Below are 13,378 nucleotides of genomic sequence, written 5' to 3' on the forward strand. Positions count from 1 at the left end.
GCTCTTCTTAGAGGGATGAGTTCTTAAGTCCCAGAAAGCAGAATGAAGTGCTCTATGGACTGGGATTTATAGAAGATCCTTCTCCAAAGCAAAACCCAATAAAGCAAACTAGCCGGCAAGAGGGCAAGGCCTCACCCTGGTGACCTGAGCACTGGGTGGCTACAGCACCACTCACACACCAAGACTCTAGGCTCCCTCTCAGCAAGAGTGGAACTGGCACCACAGCCCTGCCACTGGTCATGGGCCACAGGGCTTGGCCTGCAGCAGGGAAAACCCTGTCACCCCCCCCAGATGTGCATGAACACATCTGGGCCTGAGAGTGGGCCTGGGAGGTAACAGGCAAGCCATGTTTCCCCTGGGCTGTGCGGGTGGCAGCGTGGAATGCAGCCAGAAGGCCTGGGTTCAAATCCCAGCCCTGCCACTTAGCAGCCTGGTGAGCGGAGTTCTTGAACCTCCAGGGCAGTGAAGAGGGGAGGCGTCCACCTCCCCGGGCCGCTGCGAGTTACAGGAAACATGAGCAACAGCACTATTAATATCACAATGTGTAATGCCACCATTTATTACTTCTTTACTGCATTAAAAAAGTGACCCTGTTTCTAGAGACCAAACAGCACCACAGAGGCATGCTTGGAAGAGAATTCCTTTTGTTCCCAAGCCTTTGTGACTGACTTTAAATCCTCTCACCTGCAGAATAGAGATGGCTTCAAAGTGGGGGGTGGGGGAGTGAGTGAGGATCCTGGGCTGAGACCTGTTTTTCTTCCATTTCTGCTGTGGATTCCCGCAGCTCCCTGGTTCCACACCAGGCCCTGCTCTGCCGCAGGAAAATGGATTCCTGGGTCACAGAGCGGTCAGGCCTTTGACTTTGCAGAGACCAAGCACCCTGGAGGCTGTGCAACAGTGGCCAGTCGCTGGTGGGCTGGTCTGGGACATGGCGGGCAGCGAGACTGGGAGCTGGGGAGGGCGTGGAGAATCCGGGGGTCCCTGGACACTGACTGAATGGCTCAGGTCTGAGCTCTGACTGCCCCACTGATTGTGTGGCTTGGCCAAGGTGCAATTCTCTCAGCCTGCTTCCTCCTCTGAAACAGGAGTGGCAATCCTGGCCGACAGCCCTGGTGGCACCCCCTCCCCACTGAAGGCAGAGAACCTGTGTGAAATAGTCTTAACTCTGGCCCAGGGCCGGGCCGGGCCGACCCTTCTCCTGCGCCTCCCAGGGTAGTGTGTCTCAAAGAACCTCTTCCCTCCTGGAACCATTTTCCACTCTTCTTTCTTTCAAACGAGTCCCCCAGCCTGACTCACAACCCCTGCTTGCTACCCTCAGCCGGTAGAGGACCCTCATCAGTGGTAAAGACAGTTCATCGCAGCCGCCTGCCAGCCTATGGTCTTCGCAGCACCAGAAGGAAAACGCAAGGCGACACCGGCTCACCCTGGCTCAGGCCTGACAAGAGCAGCCCCCGCCTCAGTCTGCCAGGTCCAGTCCCCACCTCTCCCGCATGCCCGGCTCGGGGGAGGCCCAGGCTGCCCTCCTCTGGCAGCTCCAGGTCTCTTAGACCACTTCCCCCTGGCTCCTTTCCACCTGGCCTGCCCCTTCTGTGGCCATCCCAGGTCCCGGATGCTGCCCTGGTCCTCCCGAACGTTTACCACAGATGACACAACCAAGGCAGGACCAGGGATGGGGCCCAGGGACAGACGTGGGCACCAGCCTGGGTTCCACTCTGGATGTAAGAGCACAGGGCCGAGAGGCTGGAGAAGCGGGGGGCTACTGTTCCGAGGTGAGGGAGGTGATGGTGGGAGGAGGGGTGGGCTTGGGACAGCAGGGTCTACTGGGCCTGCGACACTCAGGGTTCACAGTGCGCTTCTTCCTGCTCTGCAGGAGGCTGCTGGGAAGGCTCGGGCGGCTTGCAGGACTGCTGCGGCTTCTACACCTGGCCCTCTGCTCTGAGAAAGGGTGATGGTCCTGGCTGAGGCCACCTGCGAGGAAGTGGCCTTCAGCTTCCTGTGTGGTAACAAGGTGTGAACCACAGGTCCAGGCTGCACTCACACCCTCTATTGCCCGGAGAGCCATGAGATAGAGTCTGCTGCGGGCTGAGGACGAGGTGCCTGCTGGCCGCTGTGGCACAGGCAGATGTTAGGAAAAGGCTGGACCCTGTCCTGCCCCACACCAGGCCCTGCTTGGGCTGCATTCCCCGGCTGCCCTATGGTGCCGTCACCACGCTCTGCTCGCCATGGTCCACGCTCCAGAGGCGGTAAAACTCAGCAAAGTCCACGTAGGGCTCAACACGGCCATCCTCGCCAGGCGGGAGCGAGTGGGCGGGCCGGGAGCGGAAGAGGCCCCCGTCGGAGCTGGAGCTGCTGCTCTGCGTGTGCGTGTTGGTGGACTGCAGGGTTAAGGTCGGGCTTTGGCTGCGGGACAAGAGGAGAGGGAGTCAATCAGAAGCAGTCAGGTCAAGGGGGCTGGGGCAGTGTGGGGATAGAATGGCCCCTGCCTCTACCACCCCCTTGGGCCACAGGCCTTTCTGGCAGAGGCAACCATAAGAGCTGGCCCAGCCAGATGCTCTTAGGAAGAGATAAAAAGTCAAGTTTTGAAGCACCAGCTGCATGTGGCTACTTAAATGAACTAAAGGTAAAGAAAATGGGCCAGGCGCAGTGGCTCATGCCTGTAATCCCAGCACTTTGGGAGGCCAAGGCAGGGTGGATCACCTGAGGTTAGGAGTTCGAGGCCAGCCTGGCCAACACGGTGAAACCCCATCTCTACTAAAAATAGAAAAAGATTTAGCTGTGCGTGGTGGCACGCACCTGTAATCCCAGCTGCTTGGGAGGCTGAGGCAGGAGAATTGCTTGAACCTGGGAGGCAGAGGTTGCAGTGGGCCAAGATTTTGCCATTGCACTCCGCCCTGGGCAACAAGAGTGAAACTCTGTCTCAAAGAAAAAAAAAAAAAAAAAGAAAATGGAACACTCAGTTCAAGTGTCTAATAGCCACAAGTGCTGGAGACGCGGTGACAGGACAGCACCCATGCGAGCACTCCCGCCATCACAGGAAGTTCCCCAGGTGCAGCTGAGCCACCGACTGTCCATTACCATCTCTCTAAACCCTTCCCAACCCAGGCCCTACTCAGCAGGGCGGGCAAGGTGTCTTCTAGAAAACCTTCCTTCGCCCCCTCCCCTTCACTCTCTTCTCATCAGCTGGGTGGGGACAGGCACCCACTTTAAGTCACAGCTGGAACTGCCTGTTAGCGCTGCCCAGCACCAGCAGAGGGCTAGCCCATGGTGGGACCAACTACCATGGCTCAGACGCTGAAGGGAGTGAGGAACATAGGCAGCGGAGGAGGGCGGGTTGTCCTGCCTTGTCTAGGGCCACAGCAGTCCCACTCTGCTTTGTGGACACAGCTGGAGGACTCCTCCAAGCAGCCCGGCAGGGGTACTGGATAGGCCACCCCTACTGCACTCAGGAAGCCCACGGAGCTTGCTCGGTCTGGCAGGCCTTTCTAGCCCTGTGGCAGTAGTCGCAGCATCCACGACTCACAGGCAGAGGGAAAGGAAGGCCCCCTGATGAGGCAGAGGTAAACAGGCCACCCACCCCACTCCAGGGCCTTTCTAATTGGCCACATCCTGCACACTCCATCCTCAGAGTGGGCTGGGTGTGGCATCTCTATCATTCCATGCAGGGCTGGAATGTGGAAACCAGATCTGGGTCCCCTGGTGTGGGGGGTGCACATTCTACGGAAGGGAAGGGGGTGGGGTGTACTCAGGCAGGTCTGCGGCTGGACGGGGCCTAGCTGCAACCCCCTCAGGCTGCTGTCTCTACCTCGCCCCCTGCCCAGAAACCACAGAACTCACTTCAAAGCTAAACTTAAGCACATTAGCCAGAAAGCACGGGCTCTGACAAGCCAGTACAGGCCAATGTCCCCAAGCAAGGACACCAAGGGAAGTCACCCCATATCACAGGAAGCCACCCCACATCACACCCAGGTGGGGAATGAAAAGAGAACCTTCCACTGACTGAAACCAGCAGACCGGCCCACAAGAAAATACGAGAAGTAGGCTGGGACCATCAGCCACCTGACCGAAAACCCCACCTGCCTCAGTTTCTAGGGAGACCTCCCTCACCAGGCATGGAGCTGGGGACTTCCAGACCCCAGGGCATCTTATCCACAACCCTTGGCCCCATGGTCATTTCTGTCCCGGTGCCACAGGGCACCCATGGGGGGACAGGGCTCGGGGTGGCTAAGTGGGGGAGGGACTTACTTGGTGAGGGTCGGGGTGGCTTCATCCAGGGTGGAAGCGCTGTGAGCCCCATTGACCATCTGGCCCTGGGAGGGCATGACAAGGGAGAGGGTCACGCTGGTCTTGCTGGTGCTCTGGGCACTGGAGTATGGCACAGACACAGGGTACACTCGTCCCCCTGCAGCTTTGGGAGGAAGAGAGTGGGGGCCTCAGGCAGTGGCTGAGGAGACACCCGGGTTAACAGGGGCAAAGCTGCTCCCATGGCCTGATGGGGTGGTGCCTGAGGGCTGAGTGTAGGTGGTGGCCATGCCTGGCTCCCCAAGCCCAGAGCGGCCCCCTGCCCCTTGGGACAGTTCAGGAGGAGTGTCCCTTGGCAGAGACTCTTCCAGGCTGGGCTGAGAACTCCTTGTAGCAATAAAGCTAGCAGTAAAGCCTGCTGGTGCTCAAGTTGCCTCAAGGAAAGGGTTACTGCCTGGCTTCCCACGGATGCTTTAATCCAGAGGATAAGTTTGCTCCCAGTTGAGGCTGACCCAATAAAAATATGGTTGCAATAACAACGGCCAAAGAAACTTCAATAACCCTGGTGTCCATGGGAGAACAAATCTGTCTGTGGATGCCTGAGCTTTATCTAAGGTTTGCTTGTTTAAAACAAAGAAAAAGAAATGCAGCCCTCGGGAACCGAAGGTCTTAGTGCTGAGCAGCACTGCGGGGAGCACGGGAGAAAGCAGCCGCCTCTTCTCCTGAGAACTTGAAGAATGACATAGGTAGAAAGCAAAACGTCCTTCTCCCTGCCCTGCTCCAGTGCAGCCCAGGGACAGACAGGCCCTGGGGCCTGACCATTTGTCCACATGCCTCATCTCTTCCAGGTCTCTTCATTCTTCAGCCTCGGATTCCCCCTCTGGAAAACAGGGGTACCGCCTGTCTTTAGGGTTACCCATGAGGACCGAAGGGAATAATGCAGGCTGTGCGCCTGGCACATGGTAGGCACTCAATCAGTGGTGGCCATCATCTCTACTATGGGGCTTCAGGGCTCTGTGAATTGCTTGCTGGTGCACTCAGGTTCTGGGAGGTTGCCGGGGCAGGTGGTATTAACCTCCATTTAACAGACAAAAAAGCAAAAATCAACATGCAGCTCAGACAGGCTGAAAGTCAGAGAACCTGAATTAGAGCCACTGAGAGCCAGGCCCCCTGACGCCATCTCCGTTTCAAGCAGCCTCGGGGGCTCTGCACCCACCTCTGGCCCCTAGATGGCATCCCCAGGCACTGCCTGTCTGTACAGCACACGTACCTGGGGCCGGGCTCGGTGTGGGCTGGCTCATTTCACCCAGTGGGTAGCCAAAGTTCCTCACCAGCAGGGTCATGTCCTCATGCCGGGGGCAGAACCTGGCACGCTCCCCACCGCTGGCGAAGGTGTCGCTGTGGATGCGCTTCACCCGGTCCACCACGGCCTGGGCCACGGCGTCCAGGGAGGTCTGCTTGGCAAACTCAGTGTCAATCATTGCAGCAATCTCCTGGGGGAGGGGGGAGGAAGAACCTGGTAAGGAACGGAGTGTGGCCTAGGGGGCGTGGGCCATAATCTCAGAGCCTAAAATCAGGAGATTTAGCGGTCAATAGCGCAGCAGGTGAAGGAAGTGCCTGCCAGCCAAGTTTGAAATCTGAGCCTTTCAAGGTATTCAGGATAATCCTTCTGGAACTTTCTCATTAGGAAGTGTGTGCCCTTGTGACTGCTCTGATTGTTGGGTGCGCACCTCTAGGATGGGGAGAACATCCATCTCACTGGGTGAATATGAGGATTAACTAACAATGCTGTGAGAGCACTCTGTCAGCCACTAAAAAGCCCAGTACCTGCCAGGCACAGTGGCTCACGCCTGTAATCCCAGCACTTTGGGAGGCCAAGGCAGGCAGATCGCCGGAGGTCAGGAGTTCGAGACCAGCCTGCTCAACATGGTGAAACCCCGTCCCTACTAAAAATACAAAAATTAGCTGGGTGTGGTGGCAGGTGCCTGCAATCCCAGCTACTCAGGAGGTTGAGGCAGGAGAATCACTTGAACCCAGGAGGCGAAGGTTGCAGTGAGCCGAGATAGCACCACTTGCACTCCAGCCTGGGGAACAAGAGCGAGACTTCATCTCAAAAAAAAAAAAAAAAAAGCCCAGTAGCAAGTGTCATTATTATGAAACACTCTTTCCTGGAACAAACTTGTTGTAGGCAATGTTATACGTGCTAGGATTTTGCCAGGAACTGGGGATACAGAATGAAAACAGGGTCCCTGACATAAGAAAAGTCCCTGTCCAGTATACAGATGTTCCTCAATTTAGGATGGGGCTATGTCCTGACAAACCCACTGTAAGTTGAAAATATCGTAAGTTGACCAGGCGCAGTGACTCACACCTGTAATCCCAGCACTTTGGGAGGCTGAGGTGGGCGGATTACCTGAGGTCGAGATCGAGACCAGCCTGGCCAACATGGTGAAACCTGGTCTCTACTAAAAATACAAAAATTAGCCAGGCATGGTGGCACATGCCTGTTAATCCCAGCTACTTGGGAGGCTGAGGCAGGAGAATTGCTTGAGCCCGGGAGACGGAGGTTGCAGTGAGCTGAGACTCTGACACTGCACTCTAGCCTGGCCAACAGAGCAAGACTGTCTCAAAAAAAAAAAAAAGGCCGGGCGCGGTGGCTCAAGCCTGTAATCCCAGCACTTTGGGAGGCCGAGACGGGCGGATCACGAGGTCAGGAGATCGAGACCATCCTGGCTAACACGGTGAAACCCCGTCTCTACTAAAAAATACAAAAAAACTAGCCGGGCGAGGTGGCGAGCGCCTATAGTCCCAGCTACTCGGGAGGCTGAGACAGGAGAATGGCGTGAACCCGGGAGGCGGAGCTTGCAGTGAGCTGAGATCCGGCCACTGCACTCCAGCCTGGGCGACAGAGCAAGACTCCGTCTCAAAAAAAAAAAAAAAAAAAAAAAAAGGATCAAAATATCGTAAGTTGAAAAAGCATTTAATGCACCTAACCTACTGAACATCAGCACTTAGCCTAGCCTACCTTAAAATGTGCTTAGAACACTTCTATTAGCCTACGGCTGGGCAAAATCATCTAATACAAAGTCTATTTTATTAATATATAAGAAAATGTTGAATCTCATGTAATTGTTTTGTTTGTTTGTTTTTTGAGACAGAGTCTCACTCTGTTGCCCAGGCTGGAGTGCAGTGGTATGATCTTGGCTCACGGCAAGTTTCTGTCTCCCAGGTTCAAACAATTCTCCCGCCTCAACCTCCTGAGTAGCTGGGATTACAGGTGTGTGTCACTATGCACCAGATAATTTTTTGTTGTTGTTGTATTTTTAGTAGAGATGGTGTTTCACCATGTTGGCCAGGGTGGTCTCAAACTCCTGACCTAAAGTGATCTGCCCGCCTCGGCCTCCCAAAGTGCTGGGATTACAGGCGTGAGCCACCACACCCAGCCAAATCTCATGTAATTTATTGAGTACTGTATTAACAGTGAAAAACAGAATGGTTGTAGGGGTATTGGAGCACGGTTCCCACTGAATATGTATCACTTTTGCACCATCGTAAAGTTTCTTTTGGGCAGGGGTAGGAGGGCAGGGGCAGGTAATAGGAAATGGCCTGCACCTGGTCCTGGTGGGCTCAGTTTCATCACTAAGCAGCAACATCACCTCCAGCAAGACTCTGAACTCTATAAACCCCCAATTCCCTATTCTACGTGGAAGTAAGCCCCTGTCCCTCTATGTTATAAGGCTACTGGAAGGAATGGTAAGCTTATATAACAGGTGAAGAAATCAGAACACAGGCTGGGCGTGGTGGCTAACACCTGTAATCCCAGAACATTCGAAGGCCGAGGCAGGTGGATCATCTGAGGTTAGGAGTTCAAGACCAGCCTGGCCAACATGGCAAAACCCCATCTCTACTAAAAATACAAAAATTAGCCGGGTGTGGTGGTGGCACATGCCTGTAGTCCCTCCCAGCTACTCAGGAGGCTGAGGCAGGAGAATCACTTGAACCTAGGAGGCGGAGGTTACAGTGAGCCGAGATTGCACCACTGCACTCCAGCTTGGCCAACAGAGCAACACTCCATCTCAAAAAAAAAAGAAATCAGAACACAGGGACCGGGACCGGGGGATAGTTAGGCACTTGAGACTTTTTTGAAGTAAATCTGCATCCAATCCAGCAATCCACTACTGGGCATCTACCCAAAGGAAAACAAGTCATTATATGAAAAAGATACTTGCACACATATGTTTATAGCAGCACAATTCACAATTGCAAAGATGTGGAACCAGCCTAAGTGGCCACTGACTAATGAGCAGATAAAGAAATTGTATTTATAAACTATGGAATACTACTTAGCCAGTAAAAGGAAAGAAAGAATGTCTTTTGCAGGAACTTGGATGGAGATGAAGGCCATTATTCTAAGTAACACAGGAGTGGAAAACCACAAACTGTACGTTCTCACTTATAAGTGGGAGCTAAATGATGAGTATGCACAGGCACACAGAGTGATACAATGGAACTTTAGAGACTCAAGGTGGGAGGGTGGCAGGGGTGCTAGGGATAAAACACCATACATTAGTTACAGTGTACATTACTTGAATAACTGGTGCACTAAAATCTCAGAATTCACCACTACATAATTCATCCCTATAACAAAAAATACTGGTACCTCAAAAGCTATTGAAATAAAAATTTACACATTTTAAAGAAGACTTTTTCCTCATGATATTGATTGATTGATTGAGGAGTCTTGCTCTGTTGCCCAGGCTGGAGTGCAATGGCACAATCTCGGCTCACTGCTACCTCCGCCTCCCAGGTTTAAGTGATGCTCCTGCCTCAGTCTCCCAAGTGGCTGGGATTACAAGCGCCTGCCACCATGCCCGGCTAATTTTTGTATTTTTAGTAGAGATGGGGTTTCACTATGTTGGCCAGGCTGGTCTCGAACTCCTGACCTCAAGTGATCCACCTGCCTCAGCTTCCCAAAGTGCTAGGATTACAGGCATGAGCCACCGTGCCCGGTCAATACATGACTTTTAATTAAAAATGATAAAGCAGGCTGGGCACAGTGGCTCATGCCTATAACCCCAGCATCCTGGGAGGCCAAGGTAGGAGGATCGCTTGAGACCAGGAGTTTGAGATTAACCTGGGCAATACAGTGAGACCCTGTCTCTACCAAAAAAACAAAACAAAACAAAACAAAAAACAACCAAAATTAGCCAGGTGTGGTGGCACACACCTATAGATCCAGCTACTCAGGAGGCTAAGGCTGGAGGATCGGTTCAACTCAGAAGGTTGAGGGTGCAGTGAGCCGTGATCACACCACTGCACTCCAGTCTGGGTGACACGGCGAGTCTTAAAAAAAAAAAGTCAAAGCAGAAAAGGTTATCTTCCTACAAGAATCACAGACAGGAGGAGGAACACAAACTAAACTTATCTTAGCCAGTCAGCAACCCAAGAAGGTCAGGGAAAGGCAGTTTTCCTTTGAGATCATCCCTAACATGACTGTCTTGAAGTCACACTTTGGTGACTCCAAGGTGTAAGAAAAATAAGCAGCCCCCTAGCTGAGGGCCTATGTTTACCATGCCTAACCTCACTGCGATCTCACAAAGGTAGATGTTACCATCCCCACTGTAGAAACGAGAAGTGAACTGCCAGGTGTAGTGGCTCACGCCTGTAATCCCAGCACTTTGAGAAGCCAAGGTGGGTGGATCATGAGGTCAGGAGTTTGAGACCAGCCTGGCCAACATGGTGAAACCATTTCTACTAAAAATACAAAAATTGGCCAGGCGCAGTGGCTCATGTCTGTAATCCCAGCACTTCGGGAGGCTGAGGTGGGCAGATCATGAGGTAAGGAGATCGAGACCATCCTGGCTAACATGGTGAAACCCCATCTCTACTAAAAATACAAAAAAATTAGCCAGGCGTGGTGGCGGGCGCCTGTAGTCCCAGCTACTCGGGAGGCTGAGGCAAGAGAATGCGTGAACTCAGGAGGCGGAGCTTACAGTAAGCCGAAATTGCACCACTGCACTCCAGCCTGGGCAACAGAGAGAGATTCCGTCTCAAAACAAAAACAAAAACAAAAATTAGCCGGGCGTGGTGGCAGACACCTGTAATCCCAGCTACTTGGGAGGCTGAGGCAGAGAATTGCTTGAACCCGGGAGGCAGGGATTGCAGTGAGCCGAGATCATGCCACTGTACTCCAGCCTGGGTGACAGAGTGAGACTCTTGTCTCAAAAAACAAAGAAACAAACAAAAAAGAAATGAGAAGCAAACTGTAAATTGTCTGCCACTCAGGGAGGGCAGTAAAGCCGCCAGACCCTTGGCAGGAAGTGATGGGTGTGGGAGGGACTCTGCAGCCACAGCTCTGTGCAGCAGGCCACATCTCTTTCTGTGCTCTCTTCCTGGCCCTGGCCCCTTCCTGGCCGTCCCACAGTAATGCTGTGCCCATGGCAATTCACATCCATCTCCCCCTCGTCCCTTCAGGCCTTGCTCAGGCTCTGGGGACTAACACTGCTTCAAGCCTAAAATGAGTCAAGTTTTTGAGTGGGATGGGTGTTTTTAGAGCTCTGGGATTCTCCTTCCCCCAGCTTTGAACCCAGGGATGTCTGGTGATGGCCTCTGAGAATCACAGCTCTAGAAGGCAGGGTGAGCACATCGCCGTGCAAGCCAGCCACGCTCGCCAGCTGTGGGCTTGGCTGGACCCAACTCACCTGGTTGGCCTGCCCAGGCCCATGGGCTGCCTCTAGGGCCTTGTACAGCCCCTCTGACATCAGCACCAGGAAGCCCGTCACCCCATCCAGTGGCTGTGCCCCGTGGATTTCTGGCTCTGCGATGATTGGTTTGGACTTGGCGGCACTATGGGGAGAGAGTGGAAGCAAGAGCTTTGCTTGGAACAGCACCCAGGTGGATGCTGATTCTGCTGAGAATCTATGCCCAGAATGTAAAATAAAACACACAACCTGACAAGAGGAAAAGAGAGAAAGAGAAGGTCAGAAAAATAGACCCATCTTCTTATAGCAGCTGCTAAAATAAAGCTTGGAGGGCCATAAAAACTGGCAGGCAGCTAAGGTCAGGATGACAAAGGTTGAATGCCCGACTCTGGCCTGTTCCATACATCCTGTTCACAGGGCCTGGTGGTGGCAGGGCAGGGCATGGGATAGCAAGAGGGAGGGGTTATCCCTGGGAGCCCACGCCTCTTGCTATCATTTGGGCTTTTCCAAAACAGGTGGCTGAGACCCGAGATACTCTCCACGTGTACAGGGATCCTTCAGTGACTGGGGTCAGAGTCATTACATGCCAGTACACGTGTGTGCACATGGAGGTAAGCACATGAGGAGGTGCTGGCAACACCAGCCAGAAGAGCGGAGTCTAAGAACTTCCTGAGGGTCCGTCAACCAAGGCTGGGTCCTGAGAGCTGTCATTACACAGAATGACACCAGCCTAACTGCAGGTGAGCAGAATGAAGAGATGGGTACCTTTAGTGAGGGGTGTGTAAACGTATCTCCAAACTCATCAAGTTGTATGCATGAAATATGCACAGCTTTGTGTATGTCAATTATACCTTAGGGTTTAAAAAAAAGGAAAAGAGGGAGGGGCAGGACACACCAGCACCTGGGTGTTCTGAAAAGGATGCGGGCTCCTTGGCCCACATCACACACACACACACACACACACACACACAGACACACACACACACACAGACACACACAGACACACACACACACACACACACAGACACACACACACACACACACACATCACACACACACACACAGACCACACACACACACACACACACACACACACACACAGACACACACACACACACACACACAGACACACACACACACACACACACACAGACACACAAACACACACACAGACACACACACACACACACACAGAGACACACACACAGACACACACACACACAGACACACACACACACAGACAGACACACACACACACACAGACACACACACACACACAGACACACACACACGCACACCACACACACACACACACAGACACACACACACACACACCACACACACACACACACACACACACACACACACACACACACACACCCCGTGTGTGTATACGTGCATGTGGCCAAATTTTGGAGCAGGAGACACAAGAAACTAGCAGTCTCTGGCGAGGGTGTGAGGCAGCGAGTTCTGGAGCTTGGGGCAGGAAGACTTCCTTTCCCTGTACAGGCCCCAGCACTGTCTGAAGCGTTTTATACAATGGATGTACTTTCCAATAAAGGAAACAGGACCCCACAAATTAGGGACAAACATTCGAAACTCAATTGCCTAGACTGCGTGAGGGCAAGGAGTTCTAACGTGCACTTTCTAGGCCATGAGGACTGGCCTCTGCTGATGGGAACTCTGGCTTTGGGAACAGCCATGACATTAAATGCCGTGTTTGCATCATGCAAGTGGACGTGCCTATCTCCCCAACCAACACTTCACATACAGGTTACCGGGTGGTTAAGGACACATATTCCAAATTCAGGCTGCCTGAGTTCAACCCCATGACCAGGGTGGGCTGTCTGGTAACTCCATGCCTCAGTTTCCTCTTATGAAAATGGCTCTAGGGTGATGGCAGTGACTGCCTCAGGGAGCCTGAGTAGGAAATACATAAAAGAAGTTACGCCCAGAGCTCTGCACGGGCTCAGCCTCATGATGATGACTGCCCATTGTGCTGCCATGAGCACTGGGATGACACCCAGAGGACGTGTCCTCAGAGGGAAATACACAATTCATCTCACACCTCTGCTGCAGTCATGGGCGGCACGGACCAACAGGCCTGGTCCGTCCATCCCATGCCAACTCTGGCTTCGCCTGCCTCCCTTGTGGCACTAGTTGCCTCAGCTTTGCCCCAGCTCCTCAACTCCACCCCTCGTCTCTACAGTACCCAACTCCTGGCCTGCTGGGCCTAACCTGCCCCAAACCAACCTCTCTGGGAGGAAGAAAGAGTCTGCTTGGGCTCTGAACTACTTTGACTGTACATCTGTTACTGGGGTCTATAGTGTGCGTCTGCCCCAGGCCTTCTGGACCTTTTTTTTTTTTTTTGAGACAGGGTCTTGCTCTGTTGCCCAGGCTGGAGTACAGTGGCATGATCATGCCTCACTGTAGCCTCG

At 53.2% G+C, this 13,378-nt stretch overlaps 1 protein-coding gene across 3 annotated transcripts in view; it reads right to left on the reverse strand.

The window, feature by feature from the left end:
* Positions 1-529: 529 nt before the first annotated feature.
* Positions 530-13,378, reverse strand: part of TAB1 (TGF-beta activated kinase 1 (MAP3K7) binding protein 1) — a 35,622-nt gene continuing 22,773 nt past the window's right edge. For 2 of the 3 annotated variants that reach the window (XM_005567236.4, XM_074003722.1), the window contains exons 8-11: positions 10,941-11,085; positions 5,510-5,732; positions 4,243-4,405; positions 530-2,400 (exon numbers count right to left, since the gene is read on the reverse strand). In XM_005567236.4, the coding sequence (XP_005567293.1) occupies positions 2,193-2,400; positions 4,243-4,405; positions 5,510-5,732; positions 10,941-11,085 (739 nt within the window). In that variant the 3' untranslated portion in view covers positions 530-2,192. The remainder of the gene's footprint in view (positions 2,401-4,242; positions 4,406-5,509; positions 5,733-10,940; positions 11,086-13,378) is intronic. The other variant, XR_012418715.1, reaches the window with a different exon arrangement.

The sequence above is a fragment of the Macaca fascicularis genome, chromosome 10 (genome assembly GCF_037993035.2).
Source record: "Macaca fascicularis isolate 582-1 chromosome 10, T2T-MFA8v1.1".
In the NCBI taxonomy this organism is placed as follows: domain Eukaryota; kingdom Metazoa; phylum Chordata; class Mammalia; order Primates; family Cercopithecidae; genus Macaca; species Macaca fascicularis.